The following is a 17,874-nucleotide window of genomic DNA, read 5'->3' as shown; positions in this document are numbered from 1 at the left end:
TCCTGGTATAAGTAATTTGCTAGTACTACAAAAATAATTATACTAAGAAATAGTTAGTATAACTATATAACTAGTACCAAGAAACAAGTAGTACCAAGAGATTATTAGTACTATCAAATTACTAATGAAATTAATTTATTAGTACTATAAACCAAAGGTAGCAGACCACCTAACCCTTTATGGCCCCATATTAATTCTGAACCACCTAGAGGACCCCTCATTATCTGAGTGGCCGTGTACCACCCAAAGGGTCACATTACGTATGGGGAGGAATATTTCTCTGCCGTGATTAGCGAAGTGGCCCGTCTTGGAGATTGGGGGCTAGTAATATAGTATAGGACGAACTAGTATGCTCTAAATTTAGCTAATAGCATGTGCCATCTTCTAAGGGAGCCAGGGTTGCCCTGAAAAAGAATATTAAGGCAATTGTGCAGATATTCCTAAAGAGCTCGAAATATAGAATCGCGGGATAGCTTGATTATTTTAGCGAATCGTAGAAAGTTTAATAAAGGACGTGTTTTTGTTGCCTCAAAAATGGAAGCCTGAGCATGTCGTTTCGAAGCTCTCACATGATAATCTCCTACTTTTAGCTAAATTTGGATTTGCTCCAATTCTGACGCCACCTCGGCCTTATAATATATCGTGGCCGTGAGTCACAATACGGTCGACGATAGGACGTCGAGGCGCAAAGCTCGGCTCACAAGTGGCGTGATACCTTGTATCGACAGTGAATTTTGAGCCCAGGGAAAAGGAACAAACTCTGGATAACGACGCTTTCGTATACTGCCCACTACTCAAATAGCCCTTGAATCGATTTCTCAATATCTTCCATTAATTATCCTCTTGTCTGTTGTCCCAGAGCCAGGGTGCTAGCTGAAGGCCACTGGGAAGACGTATCTTCGCTACGCCTCGATCCAAACGCCTTAACATCCCCTCCACACTTTCGGACCTATCTCAGATATTCCCGCAACTGCAGCAATGGCTAACCAGCATACCAATGAGATGAGGGCATTCAATATTGAGGCAGAGATGGCCCTTTCCCTCGATCACATGAGCGAAGCAGACCTTCGTTGCTTCGCAGAGTTGCACAAAGATCCCTCGAGCGAGGAGCAAATCGAGAGAGATATATATACCTGCTTCCTCATCTTCATGAGAACACGCTCAGCGGAACCGCTTGAACGAGCCATTCGGCGAACGGAGGGATGGATCGCAGTAACGGCTTCAGATCACCCTGATCGCGCTCGACGATCTTACATTCTCGATATAATATCGGTCAAGATGGCCAGCATTAACAACTCTACTGCCTTGTGGAGGAGGATGAGCGGCTTAGGAGTCCATCACGGTACAAAATTTGAAGCCAGTGGGAGTATGGTCGACCTTCAGCATACTGTGAGTTACAATGAGCTGGCCTTAGCGGTTCCGCCTGCTCGACCTGCCTTATTGAACAACCTTGGATGGATGCTCGGCAAGCGATTTGAATTGACAGGGAAAACAATCGATCTCAACCGTGCCGTCGAGCTTAGCGGAAAAGCTATAGAAGTCACACCTCTTGGCCATCCCGATCGAGGGATATGGTTAAGCAATTTCGGATATTGGCTTCGTACGCAGTTTATGCAGACTGGGGAGATAGAGGCTCTCAACCGTGCCATACAACTCAGTGAAGAAGCAGTGACAGCTGCATCTCGCAATAACTCTGATCTAGCTGGTTGTCTGTTTAGACTTGGAGTTTGGCGTTTTCGGAGATTTGGGCTGATTGGAATGATGAGCGATTTTGACCGTGCCATCTGATACCCCCCGTTCGTCAATACGAGCGATTAATCAATCGCCCTCCCGATTAATCAATCGTAGCGCCCGATTAATCAATGGGGGGGGGATTACGATTCGGGCTCCACAGTGGGTCCCGATTAATCAATCGGGTAATATTAAGATTTAGGGAATGGCAAAAGCAGTATATATTAGTATACTTTACCCAAATCAAGCTTTATTATACATGCCTCCCACTTTGTCTAGATACTTTCATAGCTACCCTAGCCCTTTTTGGTACCCTCACACCCACTTGTTCACCTGATTCCCCTTCTCTAGCTCCATCCTCACGTACTTGCTCAATAGCTACTCTCTTCTTTACTCTCTCAGATATCCTTCCAGCCTTCTGAACTAATGAAATTGAACCCCGATTATTCTCCTTTACCCCTGCTTTGGGGAGGGTAATTTTGTCTTTCTTATAGGCCGTACCAGTAATAGGCAAATTAGGATAAGTTAATTATAAAGTAACTTTATTGAGAGTATTATGCGGCCAGAGAATTATAAGCTCACCATGCTTAGTAGTTAACCAGTAGCCCTGTTTTTAATTAGCTTTAGCCAAAAGTATATCCTTATAAGTTATATATCTTTAAAGTCTTTTCCAAAACTCTTACTAGAATCCGAGCCATTTCTATACTAAATCGATATTACTTTGAGATCTATAAGATTATAATCTCCTGAATATTATATTTAAGAGCTTTAGTACTAGCCCTCTTTACTATCTTCTCTTACTATTTCTTTATATACTCCATAACTCTCTTAGTTATTTTAGACAAAATTATCTCCTTTACTACTTTCTCCTATTCTGCTTCCTTATTAATAAATAAGCTATTCTCTCTATTCTTTTCTTTTCCTTAAACCTTAATAGTAAATGATTATTTAGAAGCACTACTCTTATTAATATTGATTTCCCCCTCTCCTAAGGCTATATATATATAGCAAGTACTCTCCTTATAATTCAAGAAATTAGTAGATAGCTTTTATCCAAACTAGATCTTATATAGTATATTACTTTTAGGAAGGGCAGATATAGCTATAGTATTAATTACTTATATAATTAAAGGAAGTAATTATATTCAAGATTAGATACTAGTATTTACTTATATGGCCCGTAGTTATTTCTTGAAGATTTAATTAGTAACCTTAATAGAGCCCTGAGATTAGAAGTAATAAGCTTGTCTGCGAATAATCATTATTTTTCTTTTCTTATAAACCTTAATTACTTTTCCCTTAAACTCGCCTCTATTATTATAGGCTAGAATAGTAATATACTTATTATTATTTAGCTATTTAATAAGCTTGTCTATAGCTTTGTCCGCAGTCTTAGCCTTAAGCCTATAGATTTAAATAAATTTAGAAAAATAGTATTTCAATTACCAGATCTATATATATTCTCTATCAGGATTATACTATAATAATATTAGTAAGTAATATAAATAAAAATCGCAAAAATTACAGGAAAAGCTCAAAAATACAGAAAATGCAGGAAATATAAGAAAGGCTAAAATAGAGGTAAATTATATAACTTAGGGAATACTTATACGGAAATCTATTAAATCCAGAACTATATACTGGCTAGGATAATAAGATTAAATAAGTATTATTCCTATATTATTTTTTTAAGCCTTCTTCTTATTATAATAAGTATAATAGGCACTTATCTAAGTATAATTATTACGGGATAGGCTATATTAAAGTCGTCTTATATACTCAAATATAGTATTAGAAGTTATTATATAATTAGTATAAAAATTAGTAGCTTTAAGGAAATACTTACTTATATATATTAATTTTTCATAAATAGTAGTTAAAATCTCAAAGGCATTATTATAGTAAAGAGTATACCGGGCTAGAAGGATCTTATATAGCAAGTATTATAGTACTTCTTATAATATACTTAATTATCCTAAAGCTTATATAAGTGGGATTTATATTTAATATTAGCCTAGTAATACTTCTCTGTCTTAGTTTTACTAGAAAGCAGAGTATTAGGATTTTGAAGCTACTATCTAATATTTATATATTTCCTAGTAATAAGAATTTTCCTACTACTTCCCTTAGTAAGCCTCTAATCTCATATAGCTTCGTCTTTGGCAGACTAAGTATTAATAGGCTCTTTAGTAATTAGAGAGGGCAAAAACTGGGTACTAGACAAATAAGCTCCTAAAGTAGTAATATTAAAATATTACTCTGCTCGCCTATAAATACGCTAATAAGGCATATGCGGGATTAGGGATAAATAAAGAATTAAAAGAGATATATTAGAAGTAAGGTAATTAATTAATTGAGAGATATAAAAATTAGTGGTTATATTTAGTAAATTAGTACTTATAGTACTTATAGTATGAACTATATCTATAAAATAAGGAAGTAAAGGCCTATATATATCTAGAAACTCTAGAGAAGTATTTTTACCCCTATTATTACTTCCCTTAATACCTAGAAAAAAATTAAATAAACTATATAATACTATAGGTATAGTATAAATAAGTGAGATATAAGCGAAATAAGAAAATTAGACTTGAGGATATACTTAGTATTAAATATTAGAAATCTATATTATAGTATAAAGAGTAGGGCTTAAGTAAAGTGAAGAATATAGAATTGAGGATATATTTAGTATAAACTAGTAAGTAAAAGCTTTCAGCTCCCTTAGCCCTATTAGCCCCGAAACCCTAATATTATGCGATTGATTAATCGGGACATTGATTGATTAATCGGGACCTACTGTGGAGCCCGAATCGTAATTAGCCCCGATTAACCAATCGTAGCGTCCGATTGATTAATGGGAGGGGGCGATTGATCAATCACTCGTATTGACGAACGGGGGGGAACACATCGAAGTTAGAGAAAAAGCAACGTTGGCCACATCTCTTAACCACCCTTTCCGAGCGGGCCGGCTAGGCAACCTTGCAAACTGCCTTGAAGCACGATTTGAACGGACCGGGGCAATGGACGATCTTGACCGTGCCATCGAGATTAGCGACAAAGCGGTCAAAGACTTGCATTCCGACCACCCAGATACGGGCTGATTTAGCGACGTTCGGCTCAAAACTTAAGGAATGCAAGAAAACCGAAAATCGCAAAAATCAATAATTTTAGGAATTTAATAAATTAAAGCTATTCAAGGCTAACCTAATCATTCGGAACGTGATTACATACCATTGAACTGCTTTCCAATTGAATTCCAAGCCTGTAAGTAATATAGATAGCAATGTGGGTAGTAAAATATATCGCACGTGACTTACCCCTATTCTCTACATCTTGTCCAACTTTCCACTGTGATTCTATGATACTTTATGATACTTTACCTAATTCCAATTATTAGAACTACTTTTATTCTTCAAAATAGGTCGTCCGCCGAAGACTCTTGAGCCTTATAAGGAGTTTATTTCTAATTTATATTTAAATAAAGGCCTCTCCCGCAAAGCGATTATTGAGCGTCTTATAACGGAATTTGAGATTAATACTACTATTCCTATACTTTAGCAAAGTCTTACTAAATAGAGTATTCGCCGGAGGGCTATGTTTATTCCTTTAAATAAGCTAAAGGCCTTAATAGTATTCTTTTTTTTAACTACTTGTACTATAGACGAAAATATGCTTTATAACCTATAATCTCTTAGGTATAATATTCCTAATATACAACTGCTTTACTAAGTACGTAGAGTAATAGAACTATGCCATAGAATACTTAGTTCGGAAGTAGAAGCTAAAAAGGAGCAATTGCGGAGGATATTAAAGGAATATACTATTAATTACGGCCCCTAGAGCACAACTCGGAGTTATAATAGAAGCTTTCTCCATGCCTATATAAACTCTTTACCAGGGAGTAAAGCCTTCTCTAGGAACCGAATTTAGTTAGTTTTACGGGATATTAATGCCCTATTAATTAGATATTAATATAAAGAGATATAATTAGCTAGGGAGAAGTACCGAATTAAAGGGCCTGATTTTATCTGGTTAATTAATAGCTATTATAAGGTAAGTATAATTATGCCCTATCTTTAAAAATCATTATCTTAATAACTACTAATCCGTTTCCTTAGCTATGATTTTGTGGAATCGAGATATATACCGGTATTAATACCTACTCACGCTTTATTTCTTGGATTTATATTAGAGTTATAAATGGGTATACTATAAGTATAATATTTGTAAACTATTACTCTCCTTTATACTCGCTTAAGCTAGGGGCAGTATATAATTCACTAGTATAGGTTATAATATTAATGAATTTACTTTCCTATAGCCCCCTTTCTTTATTTTATTTAAAATCAACCTAATTAATTATTACTTAGGTTACTATTCTTGTTTAATACCTTAACCTTGCCAATGAACTTCAAGTAATACCGCTTTTTATTCGGTCTAATAGAGGAGTAGAAACGCCTATAGTAGCAGATGCCTATTATATCCTGCACTAAATATCAAGTATTAAAGCAGGGTTCAATTCCCATAAATTTTCAGAAATCTACTAGTTCGGAACTAGTATAGCAAATTAATAAATTAAAGCTTAGTAGGCCTAATTAGTAAAGGTATTTTCAAGCCCTTAAAGTATAAATATTATTTATTAAGTTATATAAATCTTAGAGTATATTAAATAAGTAAAAGATCTTTTTCAAGAAGCTCCGTACTTAATGACTATATTCCCGTTAATTATTCCCTGATTATATAGCTATACTTGCAATATATCTTTCAATTATTAGGGAGCAAGTTACTAAGTTCGTTAGAATATGAAATATTTATATAATTAGGAAATAGCCTAATTATTTACACGTTATTTATGGACAACCCTTTCAAAACTACTTCTTTTTAAAGGAGGGAATTAAATGCTATGGTATTCCAGTTAATATTAATAAACTTCATAAACTGCAAAAAGAATATAAAGAATGGGATATAAATACGTATCTTCTAAAGAATATGCTTTAGTTCTGCCAGAAATATCTAGTAAAAGCTGGGTTTACCCTCCCTATTACAGAGTCTTCACGTAATACTAGTAAAGATATAGCTCATTTACTAGTATATCTTATACTATGAGACGAGATTACGCACCATATATTAACCACGAGTAATTTAATACTAAAACTAGGTCTTTTACTACTTCCTATTAGTATATATAATTAGGTACCACATCCAGACATTATTATGGGCCTTATAGAAGCTAGGGCAAAGAACTATAATAATTAGGATAGCATATAGTTTGTAAACGAGGGCAGGAATATACTAGCCTCTAATTAAGATTTTATTCATTTTCCGGACTCTAATAAAGAAAATAAGGATCTTGAGATTACAAATGAGCTAAGGATAAAGGGAACGTTCTTTCGAAGAGTTCCTGGTACTACAAACTGGCTAGTTAATAGTATAGACGTTTGCTAGTATATGAATAATAGATATATATATATCTGAGAGAGAAGATAATAATAAAAAAGACTTAGTATTACCTCTCCCTAATATTCGCTAATTTATCCGGCCAAGAGGAAATAGACAGGGAATATAGTAAACTATTTCTATAACTTAAAACCTTACGCTAGAGTTAATAGTTATTTAATAATTAATTTCTAAATATAATATAATACTATATAATTAGTAATATTTACTTAGTCTAATACTACTCAGGAAGTGAATCTCAGGGGCTGTAATACAAAAAAAGTCACGTGCCTTGCCTCGTCCCATATCTACTATACTTCTATTAAAAGTTATTATTTATTAACTAATTAGTTTAGGAATTTTACTTGAAATAAGCAAATTAGATATATAAATACTTTATTAAATAAATATAGGAGCTATTAATCTTATATTTCTAGAAATATTAAGAAGTATTTAGCATGGCCTATTATATATAACTAGCCGTTCTAAACCTTTAATATTCTTAATTTTGAATTCCAATCTTTATATATATGAAATACTACTTTGGAATCCGATATAATAGCTATTACTTGTTTATTCTTAACTATAAGCTGTACTATTATATCTCTTGGAATTAAATATTTCAGGTATATATTCGTGAGAAAAGCTCTAGTAACTTGAGAGTACTAGTACTTATTATTTTATAATATATTAATACTAATAAGTATTCTAATAATTAGGAATTCGTTAATAATACCTAAATACTAAGAGGAATATATACTAAATATATAGACTCTAAATTTAATTTAATAATTAATATATATAGATAATAGTTACTACTCTCTAATCCTAAATTTACCTCGATTTTTACTAAAAATTTATACTTTATATTTACTTGCCCTTAATACCTATTATCTTTAATTTTATTATATCCTTAACTTCTTATAGTTTGACCTAAAACTTATATAATGAGTTTACTTAAACCCAAGTATTCTTAGTATAATAACTATTTTATAAACAATAAATCACACTCTCTAATTTCTCGGTATTCAAAGTATAACTATAAGAACCCCGGATAAGAGAATTACTTGAGAAATAAACCTCTAAATTCTGTCTAATCTAATAGAAGTAATTAAGGTAAGACTATAAAGCTCCTAAATTCGAATAGAACTAATAAAAATAACGCTCTAGATACTATTCAGGAGGGTTTATCCCAATCTAGGGCTAAGTAGGAGAGGCTTAGTACTCAGCGAAAAAACTATGCTTTAGCGCGTTTAAAGATATATATAGAGGCTATACCTAAAGATATAAACCTTATTTTAATTCTATATAAATATTAGGCTAATATATTATATAATTAATTTAGGATCTAATAGAACTTATAGTTAAACTATACGAGCAAATGCAATTAATGTCCCAAAAGGGAAGCCTGCTTTACTATTACCTCCTTTAGTCGAACTACGTTATAAGGTACTAGCTTTATATATCTTTCGCACCTATAAGGCATTAAGTAATATAAAGGAAGTATGAATAAAGCGTGGTACATGTCATAAAACATATATTAATCTTAATAAATAGAGCCCTATAAATATTATTATTTCACGTAATATTCAGGAGGCATATAAATAGTAAGTTATTTTACTATATGCGATTACTATAGCTAATATAATTAATAGAAACGAGCTCTTACTTATAGATTTCGCTATATATCTCGTAAAGAATATATATTTATATTAATAGCTTTATTTTTTAGTAAATGAGCTTCCAGAATGGGAGGAGGTTAAATAGAGCTTTGACTTTCCCTTTCTAGCTATTAAGGTAAACCTTAATTATAAACTTAATATATTAAAACGAGCTAATTAATATTAGGTTAATGAGAAGACGAAGGAGGTAGAGGCACTAAGTCCATCTTTCTTTAAATAGGAGGCACTTGAGCTCCTGATTAGTTAATTTACTTAATAGAAAAAGACTAATTCAAGGCATATATATATATGCTTTAATATTAACGAGGAGCACGAGCTAAAATCGCCTTTACCAGAATAGGAAAATGGTTAAAGTAGCCGCCCTGTAATATTAATATCCCTAACCCCGGAGCTAGAAACTCTAACTCCCGCTCCTGCTCCTGCTCAAGCTAGCCAGGAGAGGGTCTTTCCAGGTGGAATTACTATGTCCCAAGTAAACGCCCAATTAGCGGCTGATTGCGAATCAGAGCCCGAATTTGAAGCTATAGCTTCACCTGCTAGAAAGAGAAAGAGATCAGAGGAAGAAGAGACCTTTGATGACGGAGTAATTGATTTGGAGGCTACTGGGGATAGCGTTTTTGTTCCTAATAGATTAGCTAATGCTCTAGGGGGTAGAGAGGGTAGTGAAGATAATAATGGAGCCCGGAGGGTCCTGCCAGCTAGAAAAAAGTCTATGTATAGGGGCAAGCACGTGAGGTTTAGTAACGAATAAGGGGGGGCGATCTGAGTACTAAAAATCTCGTATGTAACCAATTAATTATCTTTAGTGCCATGCGATCATTAATTTATCGTGATTTCGCATATAAAATGCAACTAATTTAATGTTGGGGTGGCAATTCGCGAAAATGCCGAGTTTTGATCCGAGCGTTCTTAAATTAAACCGTACCAGATCGGCCTGGCTGTTTAATGCTATTCGGAAACTTACTCAGGAGAAGATCTAAGCTGACTGGGAAGATGGGCGATCTTGACTGTGCTGTCAAGGTTAGCGATGAAGGGGTAGTGGCTATACCTTTCGGTCACAGGGATCGTGCTCGTACTTTGAATATTCTTGGAAACAGGCTTCTTGAACGATCTTACGCAACCGGGTCTAGTGAAGATCTCAGATAATCACTCCTCCGTTACAGGGAAGGTTGGAATTCTCCGAATACGGAACCGTCCAGGCGCATCAAACTAGCCCGGGATGCAGCAAGTATCCTCGCCTCTCAGTCAAAGTGGGAAGAATCAAGCGCCTTTTTGGAAGGTGCTGTTAAACTTCTCCTGCTAGTGAGTTTATGATCATTAAAGCATACGGACAAACAACATCTGCTTACAGAATTCGCTGGCCTCGCTTCTAGGGCGGCGGCCACTGCTCTAAGCGCAGGAAAGGAAGCCTATTATGCCTTGCAGCTCCTCGAACTCGGTCGTGGCATCATTGCTGGTCTGTTAATGGAGGTCCGCAGAGATATTTCTAATCTTGGGCAGCAGCATCCTGATCTGGCAAAGTTATTTATATCCCTTCGAGACGAACTAGACGCGCCAGCGGACAGGACAACTTCTTTGATCTCTAGCGGTAACACCTCTTCCTGGGAATCGCAAGCTAGCAGACGTCTTGAAGCGGACCAGGAATTCGAGAAGCTCCTCATCAAGATTCGTGCTCAGCCTGGGTTCGAGAACTTTCTTCTCCCGCCGACTGTGGATGAATTGATAGCGGGGGCAGACCTAGACCCTATCGTAGTCGTTAACGTAAGTTTCTATCGGTGCGATGCGTTCCTCGTTGAGCGGTGTCAAATTAGGGCTTTGGAATTGCCCCAATTGAGCCTGGAAGAAGTCGAGAAAAGAGCCAAGAACCTGGGATCGGATCTGACGACAACACTGGCTTGGCTCTGGCGTGTCGTTGCGTATCCTTGCTTAGAGGCACTAGGGTTTACCCAACCTCCTTCTGGCGATAACTGGCCTCGTATATGGTGGATCCCTACAGGAGCACTCAGCCATTTCCCACTTTATGCGGCGGGACGTTACTTCGACAGCTCTAAGGAAACAGTGCTTGATAGAGTCATGTCGTCATACAGCTCATCAGTGAAGGCACTGATATACGGGCGCCGACAGCGTGTTCGAATGCCAGCGCCCTCGGAATCAGAGGATGCTCTTCTAGTTTGCATGCAAAAGACACCAGATCAATCGGAACTCATTTTTGCCGCGCCCGAAGTGGCGATACTAAAAGACCTCTGCCTATTATTGAATCTAAGGCTGGTTAAGCTACCACAGCAACGCCGGGAAGACGTCTTAGCGCATTTGCGCATTTGCAAGATATTCCATTTTGCCGGCCATGGAGAGTCGGATCCCTCGGATCCTTCGAGAAGCCGCTTGCTCCTTGAAGACTGGAAGACTACACTATTGACTGTGTCAGATCTTCGTGACTACTAGCTCCACGAGGACTCACCGTTCATAGCCTATCTCTCTGCTTGCTCGACCGGCGCAAACAAAGTAAAGGGACTTACTAATAAAGCAATCCATCTTATTAGCGCCTACCAGCTTGCCGGGTTTCGCTATATTGTTAGAATGCTTTGGGAAGTAGATAATAAGTATTCTGTTAATACGGCTAGAGCGGTTTATAAGGCTATATGAGATATAGGATAGACTAATAAGGCAATAGTACTAGGGGTTTATAATACTACTAGGCTCCTACAAGAGAAAACTCATAAAGGATCTAGCCGGACTAGAGGTATAGAGAATTATATAATTCCGGAAGAAGGTATTCCCTTTATATAAGCTACTTATATTTATATTAGACCCTAGAATAAAGTCGTTTTTATAACAATTATTAAATAATAATAAGCCCTTATTAAAATTAATTAATAACTTAATCTTATTTTAATTTCGTTATATAATAAACGCGATTCTTATATTCTTAATTTATTAAGGCTTTCTTATAAGTATAATATTAAACTTATTCTTATACTTTAATAATAAATTAAATCTTAATTATAAAAATCTTTTCTTATAATTACTTAAAGAAATAAAAGTTTAGTTATTCTTAAAGTTATTATAATTAAATAAAGTATATACTTAACTTATAAGTAAGATATATTATATTACTAGTTAGTAGTAAAATATAATTTATAAACTAAATAAATAAAAAAGTAATATATAGCTATTAAATAAGTAAATAAGTTAAGCCGAATAATAAATAAAGGAAAAATAAAGAATATATTATAAAAAGTATTATTATATTAAATATAATACTATTAAAAATAGTACTTTATTTTTATTTAATAAGAAATAAATACTTTAAGAAATAAGCCTAGTTACTTTCTTTTATTTTAAGTTATTTATACTTAAATAATATAGTAATTCGGGTAGTTTTATAATTAAATAATAAAATATATTAAGTAATATACTTATTTTTAAAAATAATATTATAAAATCGATTTAATTTAAAATTAGCTAATTTTCCCTTTTTAAAAATTAATTTTATAAGCTCTAAAGTAAATAAGTAATAATAATTATAAAATAAACATTATATACTTATTATTAAAACCGTTTAAGTCTTTTTTATTCTTAAGAATAAAACTTTTAAGACCTTATTTATTATAAAATATATTATAATACCGGCTTATATTTTAGTATTCTTAATTTAAGTTACTAAATTATTATAAATAAAAATATTAATAACTTTATATTTGCTCTTTTTTATTTAAAGAGAGAAAGTAGTACTAAATTTCTTAAGGCTTAACTATTTTAATATAAAAGTTATTTTTATAATAAGAAGATTATATTTTTATTATTATTTTAATTCGATATATTAAATAAAAAGAATATATTTTAAATAAAATTAAACTTTATTATAATATTAAAGTTTATATCTTTATTAGTATTATACTTTTTAGTTCTTATAATAATTAATAAGTAATATAACTATTTTAAAAAGATTATAATAATAATTTTATTATTATACTTATTTATAACCCAAATTTTAAATAATATACTTATAATAAATTAATATAAGAGCCTTATTATACTCTTTTTAATAACTAATTAATAAAAGTTAAACTATTAATAGCTTTTTTAACCGAGTTATACCTTTAATATAAGGCTTATAAGTATGAAAGATAAATATATATATAAGAGAAATGCTTTTAAATAAAGAAGATTTATAATTATAATTAACTTTTATTTAAATTTATACTTGTTATTCGTGTTTTCTTTAATTTAATTTAATTTATATTTTAGTATTTTATTTTATTATTCCGGGTTTTATATATTTAAATAAATTATTAAATAAATTAGTTTATTTATTTAATTTATATAGTTTCGAGTTAAGTATTAATTAATATTTAAAGAATATAGCTTTATATATATATAAATCGGGGTATTTCGCTTTATAATATGTCTTTTTTATTAATTAATTTTTATATTATTATTTATAAATTTAATAATAAATTAATTATTAATTATATTTCTTAAAAAGCTTTTTAGCTAAAAAGGCATATATTTTAAAGCATAATTGAAGTAAGTTCTTAGGCTTATTATCTTTCCGATTTTTAATATCCTTAGTCCGGAATATATTTTTAATAAAAGAAAAGCTAGGTTTTTATAATTATAATATAAATTTAACGGCTTTAATTAATTACTTTTTTAATTAGATTTGAACTTAATTAAGAGAATATAATTATATATAAAAGAAGAGCTTAGAAAACTACTTTATATTCTAATAACTAAAGCTAAATTAATAAAAGAGAATTAAAGAATCTAGAATTAATTTAATTTATATAACTTTTAATATTATATAAAACGCTTAACTTATACTATAAAAGACCTAATTAAAGTAAAGAATAAAGTAATTATTAATTAATATATTCTTAAATTTATATAATTTTATAAGAATAATTATTTAAGTTATTAGATTTATATAATAATTCTTAAGAATTATAATATAAAAGTAAAAAAGGTAATTTAATTTTTATAACCTTAACTCTTGTATTTATTATAATTCCCTTATTTCTTTTATATAAAAGCATATATACTTTATTTTTTATTATATTTCCGAACTCTTAAAAGTATCTTTTTATATAGAAAATATATAAATACTAATATAAAATAATTACTTTAGTTAATATATTATTATTAATTAAGTAAAGAATATATTATATAAGTATATAATTAATATTATAATATCTTATATTAAGTTTAATAAGAGTACAGGAATATTATATAAAGTTTACTTATAAACTAAAAAGAAAATATAATATTTAAAAGCTTATAAATATATATCTTATTAATTACTTGTAATTATTAATATATTATAATATAAGAAATAAATAAAAGCGATTTAATAAGGAAACAAATATAATATAATAAAAAAGATATTAAAATAAAAAAGATTATAAAAGAAAAATAACTAAACTTAATAAAAATATAAATATATTATAATAATAAATTTTTTTATTAATAAATAAAAAAGATATAAAAAATAATATATCGTTTTTATAATTATATTAACTTTTAATAATAGCTTTACTTTTTGATTTTAATTAGAAAACCTCTTATATAAACTTAAAAGAGTAATATTAAATTATAATATAATATAAAATATTTATTTTAAATATAAACTTTCTTTTTTTCTTTAATATACTCTTAGTATTATATTAAACTTCCTTATTTAAATTTAAAGATTTAAGGTATTATAAGTTAACTAGCTTTACTATTATAATAAATATAAAATACTTATATATAAATTTAAATATTAAGGATTTAAGAAATAACTTTAATTAATTAATCTTAAATTTATTAAAGCTCGACTTTTTTTATTTTAATTCTATTCCCGCAATTTTAGGATTTAATAAAATAATAAAAGATTTATTAAAAGTATTTATAAAAAGTATATATACTTATATTTTTCTTTTTTTATAATAATAAAACTTAAAGCTTATAAACTACTTATTAATAAGTTTTAATTAAAAATAAAATAAAATAGAATTATTATTTATTAAATCTTTTATAAGCCTTAAAAAATATATAAGAACTAAATATTATAAATATATTATAATTTAAGAACTTCCTTTTTCTTATTAAAGAATAAGCTAATTATAATATTTATATTTAATATAAATTTTTTATATTTCTTATTAAGTTTAGTTCTAGTTAAAGATATAATATATTAGCTTTAAGTAAAGTTATTAATAAAATAAAAGGTTTATTTATATTTCCTTTATTAATATCTCGCTATTATAACCTTAATTATATAAAATAACTAAGTTATTTGCTTATTAAAATTTAAATCTAGGCTTTTCTAATAACTTGATATATTAAAAGTAATATTCTACTTTAAGTTTTAATTAATTTTCTCTTTAAAGTTGCCTTTAATAATAAATAACTACTAATTGTATTATATTAAAGGAAATACTAAAGCTACTTCGTGTTTTTTAAAGATATTAAAAGGTATTAGTTTTATTATTAAAGCAAAACTACTAATATTTATAACTTTAGTTATATATATTATTTTTAAATACTTTTATAAATCTTTTTATTATTTTAAATTAGTAATATAAAATAAGTATTAGTATATATATTAGATAATATAGTATATATTTATTAAGCTATAATTCTTTATAGTATTGCATTTTTGTAATATAAAATATAATTAGTACTATAGTAGTAGGATATATTAGGTCTTTCTTACCTATAAACGCAGCATTAAACGCTATTAGTACTTACTAGGCATTTACTTATAATTGAAGCTATATAGAACAAATCTATATAGATACCCGAAGCTATATATAATGCATTTATAGGTTAGTATAATAATCGGCAGATTAGAAAGCCTATTATATATAGAAGAAGACTTGCCAAATATATCTGGAAGTATTCGATATATATTGCAATACAGATACTTCTTCTATTCTATTCAGTCCCCACGTGACGCTAAATCCAACAAAATACTAGCTAAGCGGTAGTCACGTGACTGCGGCAGCAGCCACGGACCAAAATAAGCATGGTTCCAGATTTCCAGGTGTATCAAACGCGTTGATACCGGCAGACGGTAATGTCTCGACTAATATCGTGCCATTAGACCAGGTGAGCATTACAGTAACTGGAGCATTATTACAGGCAGAGTACAGGTTATACGCAAAACCATCTCCACCAGCTACTGGATTTTCTCCCATTACTGCAATAGATTCGTCGTCACCGTCCGGGCAGTCCAGCGTATTAAAATTTCCTAAACTAGGGCATGGTATAGTACCCGCCGGAATTATGGTCGAAATCGTTTGGGATGAGCTTATCGTCGAGGAAGGTGCCGAAGTAGCTGCCGACGAAGTTGTCGATGGAGTATATAGAGTTGTCTCTACCACTAGCAGAGAACTGCTGGTAGAGGTCTCTATCACTAGCGGAGAACTGCTGGTAGGGGTGCTGGTAGAATAGCCGGAAGAGGTGATTGTCGAGCTCCTCCTACTGGTAGAATAGTCAGAAGAGGTGATTGTCGAGCTGCTCATACAAGTATTCATATCTCCTGAACTAATATTCGGTAGTCCTTCAGTCCGGTGCCAGGACTCTTCAAGCTGCTCCTGAGCCTCTATCCAAACCCTGTATTTTCTCTCGCAGTTTGGTTCAGTAGCACTATATTGAATAAGGATTTTCCCAGCAGGTGATGAAAGCTCTAGAGCTTCTTTCTTATTCCTTGCGTACTTGTATGTTGTAATGCGAATACCGGGTATTATCGCTTTGAGTTTGTCTTGTATGTAATTGATTTTATCGTTATATTCGAAAATATATCGACCATCTCTCAACTTGACGGATGCAATAATGGCTCGAGGCTGATATTTGGCCTCAAAGGGTTGCGTAGGGTCGGCGAGCGCGCCAAGGCCCGGCATCCTATCTCCATTTCCCTCGACCAAAGGTACAAGTAACAATTTTCGAAATTCATCGAAACTTGTTAAAAAAAAGACTTGCTTCTCCCACCAATGCGATACCCACACGGCTCCTCTGGATATAACGATAATCGAAGTACATCCAAAAAGGCCAATTACACCAGTCCTAATATCCTGACCTCGAAAATATTCCAGCTTGGCCGCTCCGGGAATCCCCCGATACGCTAATAATTCCCCACTTGTCCCTGCATTATTTATCTCTTCTGTGAAAAATCTATTCACATCGCCGCCGTAATTCTCTGGACCCCTCATTACACGCTTAAATAAAGCTTCTGGCTCTTGGAGAGATCGGGCTTCTTCGAGTGAACATGATGAGCCGCAATCATTATCTTCACTACAGATTTCTGTCGACGGGATCGGTATCGATGTTGACGTGCTAGCTGTCGACGAGGTAGTCGTTGTCGATTTTGACGTGCTTATAGTGCTATGAGGAGGTGTCGTAGGGTGAGTGGCAGGAGGTGGAGAGGTTGGAGGTGGAGGAGGTGGAGGAGGTGGAGGAGGCGGAGGAGGCGGCGCACCTCCTCCACCTCCTCGTGATGTATTAGTACTTGAAGTTACGGTACTAGTGGATACTGTAGTAATCGAGCGAGTTGATGTAATTCCCCCAGTAGTAGAAGGTAAGGTTATGTGAGTCCGAGAAGTTGATGTAGTTCCCCTGGTAGTTAAAGATGATAATATATAGGCTAAATGACTTGTTGTAGATTTATTATGGATTGAAGTTGACATAGTTCTACCATTATTGCTTTCTCGGTGCTTTCGACTAAGGGTCGATACAGACCAACTAGAGGGGGTTGATATACTGTGCGAAACTAAAGGCGTTCTACTGGACGAATCGGTCGCTGTTGTGCTTCGAGAAGTAGACACTGCTATATCCGTTGACGTCGATTGTTGTCCGCGAGTATTAGGGATGCTAGAACCATGACAAGCAGAGGGATACAAAAGGCTTAGTAGTATAATGCAGATAGTTGAAATCCGCAGGAATAGAGAGCGGTCGACAGAAAACTTGAAGAAAAACATTTGGAGTCTTTAGTGTGAGCAATAATAAGTTATTGACTTTTGAGATGCAATAATAATAGTAGATC

The 17,874-nt window shown here is 32.0% G+C and overlaps 4 protein-coding genes across 4 annotated transcripts; 3 read left to right on the top strand and 1 right to left on the bottom strand.

Moving 5' to 3' along the window:
• Positions 1-751: 751 nt before the first annotated feature.
• Positions 752-1,990, top strand: K444DRAFT_606607 (uncharacterized protein). Its single transcript, XM_024879026.1, has one exon. The coding sequence runs from the start codon at positions 979-981 to the stop codon at positions 1,786-1,788; it is 810 nt and encodes a 269-aa protein (XP_024744615.1). The 5' UTR covers positions 752-978; the 3' UTR covers positions 1,789-1,990.
• Positions 1,991-6,561: 4,571 nt separating this feature from the next.
• K444DRAFT_516374 (uncharacterized protein) lies at positions 6,562-6,729 on the top strand (the record flags this gene model as incomplete). Its single annotated transcript, XM_024873679.1, has 1 exon — positions 6,562-6,729. A coding segment is annotated over one exon (168 nt), but the record flags the coding sequence as incomplete, so codon positions are not given.
• Positions 6,730-9,842: 3,113 nt separating this feature from the next.
• On the top strand, positions 9,843-11,636 carry K444DRAFT_690656 (uncharacterized protein; the record flags this gene model as incomplete). The annotated part of the gene is made up of 6 exons (XM_024887776.1): positions 9,843-9,973; positions 10,013-10,077; positions 10,201-10,369; positions 10,436-11,280; positions 11,317-11,474; positions 11,505-11,636. 6 exons carry the CDS (start codon positions 9,843-9,845, stop codon positions 11,634-11,636), a joined length of 1,500 nt encoding a protein of 499 aa, XP_024744613.1.
• A 4,184-nt stretch (positions 11,637-15,820) lies between these two features.
• K444DRAFT_690655 (uncharacterized protein) lies at positions 15,821-17,518 on the bottom strand (the record flags this gene model as incomplete). The annotated part of the gene is made up of 1 exon (XM_024887775.1): positions 15,821-17,518. The coding sequence occupies one exon, from the start codon at positions 17,516-17,518 to the stop codon at positions 15,821-15,823; it is 1,698 nt and encodes a 565-aa protein (XP_024744612.1).
• Positions 17,519-17,874: the final 356 nt, after the last annotated feature.

This window comes from Hyaloscypha bicolor (genome assembly GCF_002865645.1).
Source record: "Hyaloscypha bicolor E unplaced genomic scaffold K444scaffold_10, whole genome shotgun sequence".
NCBI lineage: Eukaryota > Fungi > Ascomycota > Leotiomycetes > Helotiales > Hyaloscyphaceae > Hyaloscypha > Hyaloscypha bicolor.
Note: the sequence above shows the minus strand (reverse complement) of the source record. Positions and strands in the feature narration are given on the sequence as shown.